We start from the raw sequence: 17,722 nt of genomic DNA, 5'->3' as shown, positions 1-17,722 counted from the left end.
ACGCACTGTGCCACACACATCTGTCTTGTTCACTCGCATGAAATCACTGAGTAATGGGCTTGTGTACCAGTTATTGGTATATAATGTATGCCCCTTACCAAGATAAGGTGCCATCATGTTTCTCACTACATCACCTGAGATACCCAATAACATCTTGGTATCTTTCAATGTTTTACTACCCGTGTATACAACAATATCCAACACCAGGCCACTGTCACAATCACAGAGTACAAACAGTTTTATACCAAAGCGTTTCCTCTTGCTCAGTATATACTGCTTGAATGACAGTCTACCTTTGAACAAAATCAAAGACTCGTCAATTACAAGATTCTTGAATGGATAAAAGTATATGCTGAACTTTTGTTTGAGATACATGAAAACATTTCTAATCTTGTATAACCTGTCACTTCTGTCAGGCCTGGTTTTGTCAGAGAAGTGCAACATACATAAGAGTAAGATAAACCTGTTCACTGGTATGATTTCACTGAAGACCGGGGTAGAAATTAGCCGATCTGTGGACCAGTATGCTTTTATATTATGCTTATAGACGTGAGGCATAAGCATTATTGTTGCAAAAAGCAAATACATTTCTGCAACAGTCGTCTCTTTCCACCTGTGTAGTCTTGACTGTGGTGATAAGATCGTATTTGCCATGGTGTACTCAAAATACTTATTACTTTCCCTGACAATAATTTCCATCAATGGCTGGTCAAAGAATAATTCAAAGAATTCCAGTTCATTGGCCGTGGTTCCAAGGGGACAAGTAGGTAGAATTCCACTTTGAGAGTCATCAAAGTGGTGAGGCTTGGGAACAAAATTGGGATTTTGCTGCCAATCCCACATACGGTTTGCTGGTGGATACTGGACATCATAGGCTGGTTGTGCGGGTGGTTGTGGTTGTGGTGGGCTGGTGGCTGACGCTCCGCTTTGTCCTTGAACTGACGAGTCAGCAGCGTGGGTCCCAGCGTGGCCTGATGAGTCACGCATGGCGGTGCCACTACCATCACCACTAACACCATCCACTGATGCCTGTGGTCTATCCATGCCAAGTGTAGCCACATCATCCTCACTATCACTACCTAAAACTGGTGTTGGGCCACGGGATGTACTCCGGGATGTACTCCGGGATGTACTCCATCCCCTGGGCACAGCATAGGGTACACTACCCGAGCGCATGCGGCGGCAAACATACCGACGCTTCACTGGTGAATATGATTCCTCACTATCACTACTCGATTGATCGTCGAGCGCAATAAAATCACAGTCCACGTCACTATCATCATCATTACTGAAGTCAGAGGCCTGGCCACGCGAAAATATTAGTTTTCTCTTGCGATGAGGAACAACCGACCGTGAGTCACGAGTGCCCACACCAGAGGTAGAAGGTTGAGGATCGTCAGGGTTTTCTGCACTATTATTGATATCCTGGTCATTCTTTTCGGTCACTAACTGATCAAAGCCGTAGAATTCGTCTTCATTTCCACTTCCATCAGTGTCAGAACTATCAGATAGGAAGAGGAGAGTCCCAATTTTCCGGGGAGTGAGAGCTGACTTGCGACGAGGCATGGTGAACAAGGGTAACTGAGCCGGCGTTCCCACAATGCTATGCGGACGCCTAGATTTTTTGTTTATGGCGCACACCCACCACACAGACCCGTTCTCTCACATGTAGGCCTATGAGCATTTTCGCGCTAAATTTGACGGCGCTAGAATTTTGGCGTAGATCTACGGTTTGGACACTCAACGTAAAGCTGTTGATCTACGGGACGGACCCTGAAAGGGTTAATGAGACTCGGTGATTATTATTATTATTATTTCTAATATGGTGTCATTTGTGCAAGTCATCTGGCTACCATATCTCATATTTATGTTTATTTATTCTACTATGTGGTGTATTTATCATCAGTGTAAATGATAATGGGAGCCCTTTGATTGAACTTTGTATAGAAAGGGGTTTAGTTATAGGTAATACATATTTTAAGAAAAAGAGGATAAGTAAGTATACAAGGTATGATGTAGGGCGAAATGACAGTAGTTTGTTGGATTATGTATTAGTAGATAAAAGACTGTTGAGTAGACTTCAGGATGTACATGTTTATAGAGGGGCCACAGATATATCAGATCACTTTCTAGTTGTAGCTACACTGAGAGTAAAAGGTAGATGGGATACAAGGAGAATAGAAGCATCAGGGAAGAGAGAGGTGAAGGTTTATAAACTAAAAGAGGAGGCAGTTAGGGTAAGATATAAACAGCTATTGGAGGATAGATGGGCTAATGAGAGCATAGGCAATGGGGTCGAAGAGGTATGGGGAAGGTTTAAAAATGTAGTGTTAGAGTGTTCAGCAGAAGTTTGTGGTTACAGGAAAGTGGGTGCAGGAGGGAAGAGGAGCGATTGGTGGAATGATGATGTAAAGAGAGTAGTAAGGGAGAAAAAGTTAGCATATGAGAAGTTTTTACAAAGTAGAAGTGATGCAAGGAGGGAAGAGTATATGGAGAAAAAGAGAGAGGTTAAGAGAGTGGTGAAGCAATGTAAAAAGAGAGCAAATGAGAGAGTGGGTGAGATGTTATCAACAAATTTTGTTGAAAATAAGAAAAAGTTTTAGAGTGAGATTAACAAGTTAAGAAAGCCTAGAGAACAAATGGATTTGTCAGTTAAAAATAGGAGAGGAGAGTTATTAAATGGAGAGTTAGAGGTATTGGGAAGATGGAGGGAATATTTTGAGGAATTGTTAAATGTTAATGAAGATAGGGAAGCTGTGATTTCGTGTATAGGGCAATGAGGAATAACATCTTGTAGGAGTGAGGAAGAGCCAGTTGTGAGTGTGGGGGAAGTTCGTGAGGCAGTAGGTAAAATGAAAGGGGGTAAGGCAGCCGGGATTGATGGGATAAAGATAGAAATGTTAAAAGCAGGTGGGGATATAGTTTTGGAGTGGTTGGTGCAATTATTTAATAAATGTATAGAAGAGGGTAAGGTACCTAGGGATTGGCAGAGAGCATGCATAGTTCCTTTGTATAAAGGCAAAGGGGATAAAAGAGTGCAAAAATTATAGGGGGATAAGTTTGCTGAGTATACCTGGTAAAGTGTATGGTAGAATTATTATTGAAAGAATTAAGAGTAAGACGGAGAATAGGATAGCAGATGAACAAGGAGACTTTAGGAAAGGTAGGGGTGTGTGGACCAGGTGTTTACAGTGAAACATATAAGTGAACAGTATTTAGATAAGGCTAAAGAGGTCTTTGTGGTATTTATGGATTTGGAAAAGGCGTATGACAGGGTGGATAGGGGGGCAATGTGGCAGATGTTGCAAGTGTATGGTGTAGGAGGTAGGTTACTGAAAGCAGTGAAGAGTTTTTACGAGGATAGTGAGGCTCAAGTTAGAGTATGTAGGAAAGAGGGAAATTTTTTCCCAGTAAAAGTAGGCCTTAGACAAGGATGTGTGATGTCACCGTGGTTGTTTAATATATTTATAGATGGGGTTGTAAGAGAAGTAAATGCGAGGGTCTTGACAAGAGGCGTGGAGTTAAAAGATAAAGAATCACACACAAAGTGGGAAGTTGTCACAGCTGCTCTTTGCTGATGACACTGTGCTCTTGGGAGATTCTGAAGAGAAGTTGCAGAGATTGGTGGATGAATTTGGTAGGGTGTGCAAAAGAAGAAAATTAAAGGTGAATACAGGAAAGAGTAAGGTTATGAGGATAACAAAAAGATTAGGTGATGAAAGATTGGATATCAGATTGGAGGGAGAGAGTATGGAGGAGGTGAACATATTCAGATATTTGGGAGTGGACGTGTCAGCGGATGGGTCTATGAAAGATGAGGTGAATCATAGAATTGATGAGGGAAAAAGAGTGAGTGGTGCACTTAGGAGTCTGTGGAGACAAAGAACTTTGTCCTTGGAGGCAAAGAGGGGAATGTATGAGAGTATAGTTTTACCAACGCTCTTATATGGGTGTGAAGCGTGGGTGATGAATGTTGCAGCGAGGAGAAGGCTGGAGGCAGTGGAGATGTCATGTCTGAGGGCAATGTGTGGTGTGAATATAATGCAGAGAATTCGTAGTTTGGAAGTTAGGAGGAGGTGCGGGATTACCAAAACTGTTGTCCAGAGGGCTGAGGAAGGGTTGTTGAGGTGGTTCGGACATGTAGAGAGAATGGAGCGAAACAGAATGACTTCAAGAGTGTATCAGTCTGTAGTGGAAGGAAGGCGGGGTAGGGGTCGGCCTAGGAAAGGTTGGAGGGAGGGGGTAAAGGAGGTTTTGTGTGCGAGGGGCTTGGACTTCCAGCAGGCATGCGTGAGCGTGTTTGATAGGAGTGAATGGAGACAAATGGTTTTTAATACTTGACGTGCTGTTGGAGTGTGAGCAAAGTAACATTTATGAAGGGATTCAGGGAAACCGGCAGGCCGGACTTGAGTCCTGGAGATGGGAAGTACAGTGCCTGCACTCTGAAGGAGGGGTGTTAATGTTGCAGTTTAAAAACTGTAGTATAAAGCACCCTTCTGGCAAGACAGTGATGGAGTGAATGATGGTGAAAGTTTTTCTTTTTCGGGCCACCCTGCCTTGGTGGGAATCGGCCAGTGTGATAATAATAATAATAATAAATCTATAGGGAAAGGAAGGCGAGGTAGGGGTCGTCCTCGAAAGGGTTGGAGAGAGGGGGTAAAGGAGGTTTTGTGTGAGAGGGGCTTGGACTTCCAGCAAGCGTGCGTGAGCATATTAGATAGGAGTGAATGGAGACGAATGGTATTTGGGACCTGACGATCTGTTGCAGTGTGAGCAGGGTAATATTTAGTGAAGGGATTCAGGGAAACCAGTTATTTTCATATAGTCGAACTTGAGTCCTGGAAATGGGAAGTACAATGCCTGCACCTTAAAGAAGGGGTTTGGGATATTGGCAGTTTGGAGGGATATGTTGTGTATCTTTACATGTATATGCTTCTAAACTGTTGTATTCTGAGCACCTCTGCAAAAACAGTGATAATGTGTGAGTGTGGTGAAAGTGTTGAATGATGATGAAAGCATTTTCTTTTTCGGGATTTTCTTTCTGTTTTTTGGGGGGTCACCCTGCCTCTGTGGGAGACGGCCGACGTGTTGAAAAAAAAAAATGTATATTAACGTAATATACGACATTTAATGAGACTCGGTGATTATTATTATCATTACTAATATGACGTCTCAAGACTTAAGACACTCTTACTGATTTTAATGTGTACCTGCATGCCAGCACAGTATGTAAGTTTATTTAGGTACAGGTATACATAAGTATAATTATCAGAGTATATATTAAATATGAAATAACTTTCAAAAATACTTGAAATTTTGGAGCTTCCAGACATAATGGAGAGACTTAGTGCTTACGGATCTCACAGAGAATGTAAACAAACCAGGTGGGGTGCGGTGACCATATTAGAAAGTCAGGTGGGGGGAGCCATATAGCGAGTTTTGGTCATAATTTGAAATGACCGTATTAGCAGAACGCCATAAAGTGAAATGCCATAAAGCGGGGCCCTACTGTACCTTGTGGGAGCACCAGTTCAATTGAGTGCCAGCTAGAGCAAATAGCGTGGCAAACACCAGGGATTCACTGATGTCATGTCATATTAACGCTCCCCTTTTAAGAGGAAAGTGATGTTGACCTAGAGTTTAGTGGCTTTGAGATGGATGTGGCCACAAGTGGTTGAGGCAATATTAAAAAAAACCTCGATAATAACCCATGTGCAACATCCTTTCATTTCTGATACGACTGGTAGTGTCATCCTGCCAAAATGTCAAACAATTCTGGAACACGTGTAATATGTATTCGGCAGGCTGGCTAGCAGGCTGACTGACTTTGATTGTCTCTCTAACTGTATCTGTCTATATCTCTGTCTGTCTATATCTCTGTCTATATCTCTGTCTGTATCTCTGTCTGTCTATATCTCTGTCTATATCTCCGTCTGTCTATATCTCTGTCTCTCACAAGTACACGTAATTTCAGTTATTAGATGTAGTGCAAATTACCTAGGATAACCCAAAAATTCCAGGCAAAGTGCTATACAGTGCTTGTAGATAAAAGGCATAATAAGCATGATTAAAGTGTTATCCAGTGTGCTGCATTTAAAATATTCTACAAATTTATATGAGAAATAACACTCCACATGTCATTTTCCGGGTTTGTACTGAATCCGAACACGTATTATTCCCGGTCGGTTAGTGTGGCCAGGACAGGAGCCGATGAGGTGGTTAGTTCAGTAAAAGACAGGTATGAGGAACTTCCTGCAGGAGGTTCAGTGGGACAGAGAACTGGTAGGAAAGTCAGTAAACAAAATGATGGAATATATAACAACAAAATGCAAGGAGGCTGAGGAAAGGTTTGTTCCAAAGGGCAACAGAAACAATGGTAAGACCAAAGTGAGTCCTTGGTCTACCCGAAGGTGTAGGGAGGCAAAAACTAAGTGCATTAGAGAATAGAAGAGGTACAGAAGGAAAAGGACCCAGGAAAATAAGAAGATCAGTCGAAGCACGAGAAACGAGTATACACAGATGAGGAGGGAGCCCCAGCGACAGTATGAAAACGACATAGCATCGAAAGTCAAGTCTGACCCGAAACTGCTGTATAACCACATTAGGAGAAAGACAACAGTCAAAGACCAGGTGATCAAGCTGAGGAAAGAAGGTGGGGAACTCACAAGAAACAGTCAAGAAGTATGTAAGGAGCTCAACAAGAGATTTAAGGAAGTATTCACAGTGGAGACAGGAAGGGCTCTGGGAAGACAGGACAGAGGGGGACACCAACAGGGAATACACCAACAAGTGCTGGATGACAAACACACAACAGAGGAGGAGGTGAAGAAGCTGCTAAGTGACCTTGATACCTCAAAGGCAATGGGACCAGACAACATCTCCCCGTGGGTCCTTAGAGTGGGAGCAGAAATGCTGGGTGTGCCATTAACCACAATCTTCAACAGATCACTTGAAACTGGGCAACTACCTGAGGTATGGAAGACACCAAATGTAGTTCCCATTTTTAAAAAAGGAGACAGAAGAAGTGCTAAACTACAGACCAGTGTCACTGACGTGTATAGTATGCAAAGTCATAGACAAGATTATCAGGAGAGTGGTGGAGCACCTGGAACAGAACAAAAGTATAAATGACAACCAGCATGGCTTCATGGAAGGCAAATCCTGTGTCACAAATCTTCTAGAGACTTATGATAAAGTAACATAAGTAAGAGACGAGAGAGAGGGGGATTGGTTGATTGCATCTTCTTGGACTGCAAGAAGGCCTTCAACACAGTTCCTCACAAGAGATTAGTGCAGAAACTAGCGGATCAAGCGCGTGTAATGGGAAGGGCACTTCAGTGGATCAGAGAATACCTGACAGGGAGGCAACAACGAGTCATGGTATGTGATGAGGTATCACAGTGGGCACCTGTGACGAGCAGGGTCCCACAGGGGTCGGTCCTAGGACCAGTGCTATTTTTGGTATATGTGAATGACATGATGGAAGGGATAGACTCAGAGGTGTCCCTGTTCGCAGATGTGAAGTTAATGAGGAGAATTAAATCAGATGAGGATCAGGCAGGCCTTCAAAGACACCTGGACAGGCTGGACATGTGGTCCAGCAACTGGCTTCTCGAATTCAACCCTGCCAAATGCAAAGTCATGAAGATCAGGGAAAAGCAAAGAAGACTGCAGACAGAGTATAGCCTAGGTGGCCAATGACTGCAAACCTCGCTCAAGGAGAAAGATCTTGGCGTGAGTATAACACTGAGCACATCTCCGGAAGCACACATCAACCAGATAACTGCTGCAGCATATGGGCGCCTGGCAAACCTGAGATTAGCATTCCGATACCTAAGACACTGGAGTATGCAGCACCAGTTTGGAACCCGCACCGGGTCAAGCACATTAAGAAATTAGAGAAAGTGCAAAGGTTTGCGACAAGGTTAGTTCCAGAGCTAAGGGGAATGTCCTGCGAAGAAAGGTTAAGGGAAATCGGCCTGCCGACACTGGAGGACAGGAGGGATAGGGAAGACATGATAATGGCATACAAAATGCTGCATGGAATAGACACGGTGGACAGAGACAAGATGTTCCAGAGAGGGGACACAGAAACAAGGGGTCACTCTTGGAAGTTGAAGACTCAGATGAGTCACAGGGATGTTAGGAAGCATTTCTTCAGTCAGGGAGTGGTCAGGAAGTGGAACAGTCTGGTGAGCGATGTAGTGGAGGCAGGAACCATACATAGCTTTAAGATGGGGTATGATAAGGCTCATGGAGCAGGGAGAGGACCTAGTAGCGTTCAGTTAAGAGGCGGGGTCAGGAGCTGAGTCTCAACCCTTGTAACTACAATTAGATGAGTACAGGTGGTGACGGGGTGAAGTCATCATGTTTGGGCAGTAGTTTGAGTAGGTAATTTTGGTAAGTTTTTTAGTGTATACTATAGGTGTTTGTGTTTAAGTGCTCTCATGTTTATTTGTAAGGTCCTAGAATGCAGAGGCCTGTTTATGCGAGAGTACTGTATGGTGTTCTGCCTGCTGGTAATTAGTCTACCAGGCAGAAGTGAAGAGGGAGGGGAGGTGTATGTCATGGAGCTTCCCTGATGATTATTTTGTTTAACTCATTAGTAGCAGTGTGCTAGTGAGCTAATGTGAACTAAAGTGTGGTGTTTTTTTTTGTAGTAGTCTGAAAGTTAAAAAAAAATAAAAACTTTTCTTTGGAAATGATAGAGAATCTTTTTCCGATCATAATGACACCAAAAGTATGAAATTTGATGGAAAACTTACGGAATTATGCTCTCATGAAGTTAGCTGTCTCGAAGTGGGGATTTCGCCCACTTTGGGCCCTATTTTTGCCCAACTCTAATGTTGCAGTTGGCTAAAATCATAGCAATTTCCCAAGAAATCCATTTGTACTATTGATTGAGTTCAAGAATCTGCCCATTTACCTATTTCAACAACCCAATAAGGTTGTCAGAAATAGGCAATTTGGGCAATTTCACACAAATTTCAAAAGAAGCCAATTTCAAAATAAGGTCCAGAATAAACAAGACAGACATTCATGGCACTAAAATAACATTTTATCTGTTTATTAGTCACGTCTCTAGGCCCCTCTTACATTACTTTTGCTTTCCATTTTGAATTTTTATTCTCACAGAAAATAGGTTTTCTGTTATGTATAATACTGCATCATTGTAAAAACAGTATAAATGATATCAGCGCACTTATGAAAGAACATTAGACTTACCACTTGACATGTAATGGACGTGTGGCTTGATTTGTTTACTCTTGAACATGGGCAAAAATCGATCATTTTCACTACTTTGAGTTCAATTTCAAGGTACTTGTCATTGTGAAACCAATCGAAATCACCTCTATTTCCGTAATATATCTTCCATTCTATCAAGTGAGACCAAGGAAACGAGATTACAACTATAAATACCATATGAAAATACACTAGAAAGCCGCTGTTTTAAACCATTATGCACAGCGTGCTTCAGGATTTTTCTTATACTGCACACACTGACCACAAAGGCTCATTCTTTCATGTGTAGGCCTGCCAGCTTTCTTCCACCAGATTTGAAGATGCTAGAATTTAGGCATACAAGTACGTGACCGACCCTGGCTGCAATGACGTATTTGTACATGACCGACCCTCAAAGGGTTAATAACATAGAAACATGATATATACTCTAAAATGAATAAAATATGTCATAATGTATGAGAGGAGTAAATGGTGTAAGTGTTGTTGTTGGGTTTATAAGGGCCACTGAGAGAAGCCGTACATGGTGGTGGAGGCACCAGCAGAAATGACCACCACTACCACACTTAAACAGTGTATGTAATTTATAAATAAGAAATATTTACATTTTAATTTATAAATAAGAAATATTTACATTTTAATTTATAAATAAGTAAGTTGATTCAGGTATACACAAATACAGTTATGTACACAGATTATTAGAATGTGGGGCAGAAGTTTGTGGTTACAGGAGGGTGGGGGCAGGAGGAAAGAGGAGTGATTGGTGGAATGATGAAGTAAATGGTGTGATAAAAGAGAAAAAGTTAGCTTATGAGAGGTTTTTACAAAGCAGAAGTGTTATAAGAAGAGCAGAGTATATGGAGAGTAAAAGAAAGGTGAAGAGAGTGGTGAGAGAGTGCAAAAGGAGAGCAGATGATAGAGTGGCAGAGGCGCTGTCAAGAAATTTTAATGAACATAAGAAAAAATTTTGGAGTGAGTTAAACAAGTTAAGAAAGCCTAGGGAACGTATGGATTTGTCAGTTAAAAACAGAGTAGGAGAGTTAGTAGATGGGGAGAGGGCGGTATTAGGTAGATGGCAAGAATATTTTGAGGAACTTTTAAATGTTGAGGAAGAAAGGGAGGCGGTAATTTCATGCACTGGCCAAGGAGGTATATCATCTTTTAGGAGTGAAGAAGAGCAGAATGTAAGTGTGGGGGAGGTACGTGAGGCATTACGTAGAATGAAAGGGGGTAAAGCAGCTGGAACTGATGGGATCATGACAGAAATGTTAAAAGAAGGGGGGGGGGATATAGTGTTGGAGTGGTTGGTACTTTTGTTTAATAAATGTATGAAAGAGGGGAAGGTACCTAAGGATTGGTGGAGAGCATGTATAGTCCCTTTATATAAAGGGAAGGGGGACAAAAGAGATTGTAAAAATTATAGAGGAATAAGTTTACTGAGTATACCAGGAAAAGTGTACGGTAGGGTTATAATTGAAAGAATTAGAGGTAAGACAGAATGTAGGATTGCAGATGAGCAAGGAGGTTTCAGAGTGGGTAGGGGATGTGTAGATCAAGTGTTTACATTGAAGCATATATGTGAACAGTATTTAGATAAAGGTAGGGAAGTTTTTATTGCATTTATGGATTTAGAAAAGGCATATGATAGAGTGGATAGGGGAGCAATGTGGCAGATGTTGCAAGTATATGGAATAGGTGGTAAGTTACTAAATGCTGTAAATAGTTTTTATGAGGATAGTGAGGCTCAGGTTAGGGTATGGAGAAGAGAGGGAGACTACTTCCCGGTAAAAGTAGGTCTTAGACAGGGATGTGTAATGTCACCATGGTTGTTTAATATATTTATAGATGGGGTTGTAAAAGAAGTAAATGCTAGGGTGTTCAGGAGAGGGGTGGGATTAAATTATGGGGAATCAAATACAAAATGGGAATTGCCACAGTTACTTTTTGCTGATGATACTGTGCTTATGGGAGATTCTAAAGAAAAATTGCAAAGGTTAGTGGATGAGTTTGGGAGTGTGTGTAAAGGTAGAAAGTTGAAAGTGAACATAGAAAAGAGTAAGGTGATGAGGGTATCAAATGATTTAGATAGAGAAAAATTGGATATCAAATTGGGGAGGAGTATGGAAGAAGTGAATGTTTTCAGATACTTGGGAGTTAACATGTCGGCGGATGGATTTAAGAAGGATGAGGTTAATCACAGAATTGATGAGGGGAAAAAAGGTGAGTGGTGCATTGTGGTATATGTGGAGTCAAAAAACATTATCTATGGAGGCAAAGAAGGGAATGTATGAAAGTATAGTAGTACCAACACTCTTATATGGGTGTGAAGCTTGGGTTGTAAATGCTGCAGCGAGGAGGTGGCTGGAGGCAGTGGAGATGTCCTGTCTAAGGGCAATGTGTGGTGTAAATTTTATGCAGAAAATTCAGAGTGTGGAAATTAGGAGAAGGTGTGGAATTAATAAAAGTATTAGTCAGAGGGCTGAAGAGGGGTTGTTCAGGTGGTTTGGTCATTTAGAGAGAATGGATCAAAGTAGAATGACATGGAGAGCATTTAAATCTGTAGGAGAAGGAAGGCGGGGTAGGGGTCGTCCTCGAAAGGGTTGGAGGGAGGGGGTAAAGGAGGTTTAGTGGGAGAGGGGCTTGGACTTCCAGCAAGCATGCGTGAGCGTGTTAGATAGGAGTGAATGGAGACGAATGGTATTTGGGACCTGACGAGCTGTTGGAGTGTAAGCAGGGTAATATTTAGTGAAGGGATTCAAGGAAACCGGTTACTTTTATATAGCCGGACTCGAGTTCTGGAAATGGGAAGTACAATGCCTGCACTTTAAAAGAGGGGTTTGGGATATTGGCAGTTTGGAGGTATATGTTGTGTATTCTTTATATGTATATGCTTCTAAACCGTTGTATTCTGAGCACCTCTGCAAAAACAGTGATTATGCGTGAGTGAGGTGAAAGTGTTGAATGATGATGAAAGTATTTTGTTTTTGGAGATATTCTTTCTTTTTGGGTCACTCTGCCTCGGTGGGAGACGGCCAACTTGTTAAAAAAAAAAAAAAAAAAAAATCTGATATCCCCTTCTGGTAGAAATGTTACTGGTATGCATTATAAGTTTCACTGTTAGCTACTTTTTTAGCAACCTTGTATTTCTGTTTAGCTACTTTTAGCAACTTGTGAGACTGAATTTAGTGACTTTTAGTTAGCATAAGTTGACAACTCTGGGCACATCCTCAATTATTATTAATATATTCATGGCAGAAGTGCTAAACCTGTAGAGGCCATACACTGCCTGGGGAATAGGAGGTAATGAAATTCGAATAATGGCCCAAAGTGTTGGTATGCATCAAGACTTGCAGGCTCTCTCATTCGTCCCAGTGTCTGGAGATAATGATGTTCACCAATTAACAATATAAACCACAACTATCACATGCAGTAGCTTATTAATACAAATTCATGTGGAGCTGTGTCCAATATGGCTAGCAAGTGTATATCAGCTGTCTTTTGTCACATGGTTGAAAAACCTCAATACATAACTAAAAATAGGTAATTACATCCAGAGCAAAGTAACTCATAAAACCTACTCTAGTATCACCATGGGTTTATATCCACCAACAGTTTATAATGTATAACATCACATTTGATTATCAGTAAACTTTAATAACAAAAGATAAATTAAAAAAGAAAAATGTATGAGACTTCTTACTATACCTTTCCTGAAAGGTCATATTTAGCTTCCCAGCCAAGTGGCAAATCACGTTCTTTATCTGAGAACTGATTAACAAGATTGACAAGGTCGCGGTTGTGCTGATAGCGTGCAAATGCTGCTGGATCACGTCGTACCCGGGAAATCATATGGCGCAGGGAGGCACTTCTTTCATACACTGCACAAGCCTCCTATAAAAATATGAAAGTTCAATTAAGCAAACACAAAAAACACAGACAAAAATTTACACAATATGTGTTGTACTTTTTGACAGAATCAAATAAACAAGCTAAAGTACAGCAACCTAAAAAATATTTTTTTTTTCATAAATGTTATCTAATGCATTCATGGGATATATTTATGTGAATTAATATGGTATTGTATAAACTTTTTTAAATTTTACAAAAAAATCAACTCGGCAAGTTAACTACTTCCATAAAAAAATTTTTTAACAACATAAATAACAAAAAAAGGCACAATACCGTGACTGGAACGATACACAAATAACCTGCACATAAAAGAGAGAAGCTTACGACGACGTTTCGGTCTGACCGAAAACGTCGTCGTAAGCTTCTCTCTTTTATGTACGGGTTATTTGTGTACAATTTTTTTTTTTCAACAAGTCGGCCGTCTCCCACCGAGGCAGGGTGACCCAAAAAGAAAGAAAATACATTCAACACTTTCACCTCACTTATACATAATCGCTGTTTTTTGCAGAGGTGCCCAGATGCAACAGTTTAGAAGCATATATAACATACCCTTCCAAACTGCAAATATCCCAAACCCCTCCTTTAAAGTGCAGGCATTGTACTTCTTATTTCCAGTACTCAAGTCTGGCTATATAAAAATAACCGGTTTTCCTGAATCCCTTCACTAAATATTACCCTGCTCACACTCCAACACCTCGTCGGTCCCAAAAATCCTTCATCTCCATTCACTTCTATCTAACATGCTCACACATGCTTACTGGAAATTCAAGTCCCTCGCCCACAAAACCTCCTTTACCCCCTCCCTCCAACCTTTGCGAGGAAGACCCCTACAGATTTATACGCTCTCCAAGTCATTCTACTTACGTAAAACAATTTGTCTTAATTCTACCCAATATTGCTTAGGTCAACCTTAATTTAATTAGCAAAGAATTCAATGTGCAAAAACTAAAAGATGATGTGAAGTCGCCAAGGGTATAATTCGTAGGGCTGAGGAGACGTTGCTGATGTGATTTGGGCATTTAGAGAGGACTGAGAAGGATAAGATGAAGAGGGCATACAAATCTGGAGTGGGAGAGGGTAAAAGAGGCTTTGAGTTTTATGGGCTTGAGCATCCAGCAGGATTGTGAGTATGTTTGATAGGAATGAAGCGAGATGAGATTTCTAACCCTTAAACTGTCCAAATGTAGATCTACATTCACACGCTTAGCACTCCGAACGTAGATCTACGTTTGATTTTACATTGTTTCTTATGTAAAAAAAAAAGTAGATCTACATTCGCAGCGCTACGCACAGGGCCGGATTAAGAAGTCTCCGGGCCCTAGGCTATTCAGGTTGGCGGGGCCCCTTTGAGTTACTGGTAAGCGAAGTGACCCCTTCCAGCTTGGGGGTGGGGGGGAATCGGTGTGAGCCTGTTTAAGGTCTAATTAAATACATTCTGGCTATTTAGATTAAATTTAATAGGGAAAGTACATCAAGACAACCAAAACCATTTACCAACAGCCATTATAACTTCTTCTTTCTTTCAACGTACCAGCCGTATCCCACTGAGGTGGGGTGGCCCAAAAGAAAAAACTGAAGTTTCTCCTTTTAAATTTAGTAATATATACAGGAGAAGGGGTTACTAGCCCCTTGCTCCCGGCATTTTAGTCGCCTCTTACGACACGCATGGCTTACAGAGGAAGAATTCTGTTCCACTTCCCCATGGAGATAAGAGGAAATAAACAAGAACAAGAATTAGAAAGAAAATAGAAGAAAACCCAGAGGGGTGTGTATATATATGCTTGTACACGTATGTGTAGTGTGACCTAAGTGCAAGTAGAAGTAGCAAGACTTACTTACCTGTAATCTTGCATATTTATGAGACAGACAAAAGACACCAGCAATCCTACCATCATGTAAAACAATTACAGGCTTTCGTTTTACACTCACTTGGCAGGACGGTAGTACCTCCCTGGGCGGTTGCTGTCTACCAACCTACTACCTACAAGCCATTATAACTATCTTGTTAAATCATGCATTTTAAAGAGAATAAACTCAAGACAGTATAGTATTACTAGATTAGGCTATTAAAGTAGTGACATCATGTACCTATTACATTCAGCATAACCACTACAGCACTATTATTCCCTTTATAAATCACTGACCATTATTGTTATCATTGCATCATGCATAAGACTATCAAATCATATAAACTCAAGAAAGTAAAAAATTTTTTATATTCACAGGCACTTCTTAAATAAACTTTTTTCTGGATTTCATATTGGCAAAATCATCAATTATATTCTGAAAATCAATATTTCTTGTTAGATCAGACTCAATGGTCAACAAGGCTAGGTTACACAATTTGTCTTGGCTCATTGTTGAATGGAGCTGGTTTTTCACTCTTTTCAAAACAGAAAATGAACGTTCTCCTTCACAGTTAGTAGCTGGAAGTGTTAGGTAAAGGCGATACACTATGTCAACATTAGGGAAGGTTTCTGAGATACCTGCATTTCTTAAATGTTTCAAAGCAGCTGAGGGCGCACATTTTTCAGGTGGAGCTATAATCTGATTCATATACCCAGAAAAATGAACTATTTCTTCAACAAATGTGTCCTGAACATCTGCTGAAAGGTGTTGTTGCAACTTTAATGCAGCTTCTCTCAATTCTGCATCTGGCATAGTAGTAATTTTGAACAAAAATCCAAACTTGTCATTGAGATTCTGGTAGATTTCTTTTCTTTTCACTAATTCTGTAATCAGTGAATCCAGAATGACGAAGTATGTAGCTGTCTTACATTTCTGCCTTGGTAGCAACACAATTTCATTGTCTGGCTCTTCAAAATTGCGTTTCCTCTTGCTTGACCGCTGCTGATCAGCCCGGTAACTGTAGTCTTTCACCAGCAGTTTAGCTTTCTCTTCAAACATTTCAAAAGCTTCATCATTGCGAAGTGAGCTTACAAATTCCACTAAGCCTGCATAGAGGTTAGCACAAGTAGCCATTTCAATTTCAATTTTCTGAAGTGTCTTGTTCGTGGCATTTAACCGTTTCAGTATACAGTCCTAAAGCACACAGAGTAAGGCCAATTCAAAATCTTCCAATTTTGATGCTAAGCTGGCTGCTTCGCTTCTTGTAGTTGCTGTCTGGTCTTCATCCTCTGCTATTTGGATCAAAGCAGAACATATTTCAGCAAAGCTGTCTTTCAAAGCATGTGTTGCATCATGCTGCGCTGACCACCTTGTTGTTGATAATGATTTGATGACATCTCCATGAATGGGTGACTTGAGTATACTCCACTGATGTGTTGAAGCAGAGACAAAATTAAAGAGTGCTTGTAAAAGTCCAAAAAATGAAACTACAGCGACACAACACTCTGCAGCACATGATCCAACAAGATTAACAGAATGTGCTGAGCAGGGCACATATTCAGCAAGTGGGTTGATTTGCTTGATACGGGCTTGCAATCCATTATATTTACCCGACATGTTACTTGCGTTGTCGTAGCTCTGGCCACGGCAATCCATAATAGAGAGATCATGTTCAAGCAGAGTATCCAGTACTACATTCATCATTGTTTCTCCATCATGGCCTGAAAGAGGAATGAATTTTATAAAGTGCTCTACAGGCTTACCACTGGAGTCGACAAAGCGAACAATGAATGTCAATTGATCTGTATGTGAAATATCTGGTGTTGAATCTACACTTATTGCAAAGTATTTTGCAGTTTTCACAGCTGCTATGATGTTATTGAGGACCTTCTTAGTCATCAGTTCAATAAATTCATTGCATATAGTAGATGACATGTAAGATACAGTGCCTCTTCCTGCATTCCCAAGGCGTGACACATGATTTGCTAAGAATGGATCGTATTGTGCTAACAGTTCTATGATCCCTAGGAAATTGCCATTGTTTTCCGAACCAAAAACCTCATTTTATCCATGGAAAGCAAGTCCTCTTAGAGCTAAGAATTTTACAACAGCAACAACTCTTTCTAGAACTTTTCTCCAACAAGTGTGCTCCTTTTCAGTTTGATTTTCCAAATGAGAATCCAATAAGCCTTTTATCTGTGCACGAAATACACTGGCTAAAATGCAGCTCCTGTGAGTGGTGCTGTTTTCATGTTCCTCGAAATGCTTGGAATTTTTCCAGTCATTGAGCCCCTGTGTGAAGGTATTTTCTTTGCATGCTGAACAGTACACTTTTCTTGAGCTTTCAGAGTATACCATCCATGATCTTTTCACAGTTTCTGAATCTGCAAGCTTCCTATAAAACATAGATGACTTTAAACAACGACGACTTCCATCATCATAAATCCTTGCTGATTTCCTAAAGTCAATGTTCAGAGTTTGACTGAAGTTTTCTGCAATGAAAGCATTACGTAGAGAATCTGGGATTACATTTGGCCATGAGGCAGGATCTTTTAAGACAAATCCTGTGGATGAAATGTCCGTTGAGACATTGAGAGGAGACACAAAAGAAGTAGATGCTGGCTGAGAAATAATGGAGGGAGGGCTTCCTGTATGATCTGACGTATCTGCAGATTCAACTGTACTGGTAACATCAGAAACTGTTTTCGTGAGCATGTCTGTGATC

The 17,722-nt window shown here is 40.8% G+C and overlaps 1 protein-coding gene across 4 annotated transcripts in view; it reads right to left on the bottom strand.

Moving 5' to 3' along the window:
- The window catches only part of LOC128690374 (serine-rich adhesin for platelets-like), a 364,642-nt gene that overhangs the window by 17,167 nt on the left and 329,753 nt on the right, over positions 1-17,722 (bottom strand). For all 4 annotated transcript variants that reach the window (XM_070089660.1, XM_070089659.1, XM_070089658.1 and 1 more), the window contains exon 16: positions 12,946-13,131. In XM_070089660.1, the coding sequence (XP_069945761.1) occupies positions 12,946-13,131 (186 nt within the window). The remainder of the gene's footprint in view (positions 1-12,945; positions 13,132-17,722) is intronic.

Source organism: Cherax quadricarinatus, chromosome 29 (assembly GCF_038502225.1).
Source record: "Cherax quadricarinatus isolate ZL_2023a chromosome 29, ASM3850222v1, whole genome shotgun sequence".
In the NCBI taxonomy this organism is placed as follows: domain Eukaryota; kingdom Metazoa; phylum Arthropoda; class Malacostraca; order Decapoda; family Parastacidae; genus Cherax; species Cherax quadricarinatus.
This window is presented reverse-complemented; position numbering and strand designations above follow the sequence as displayed.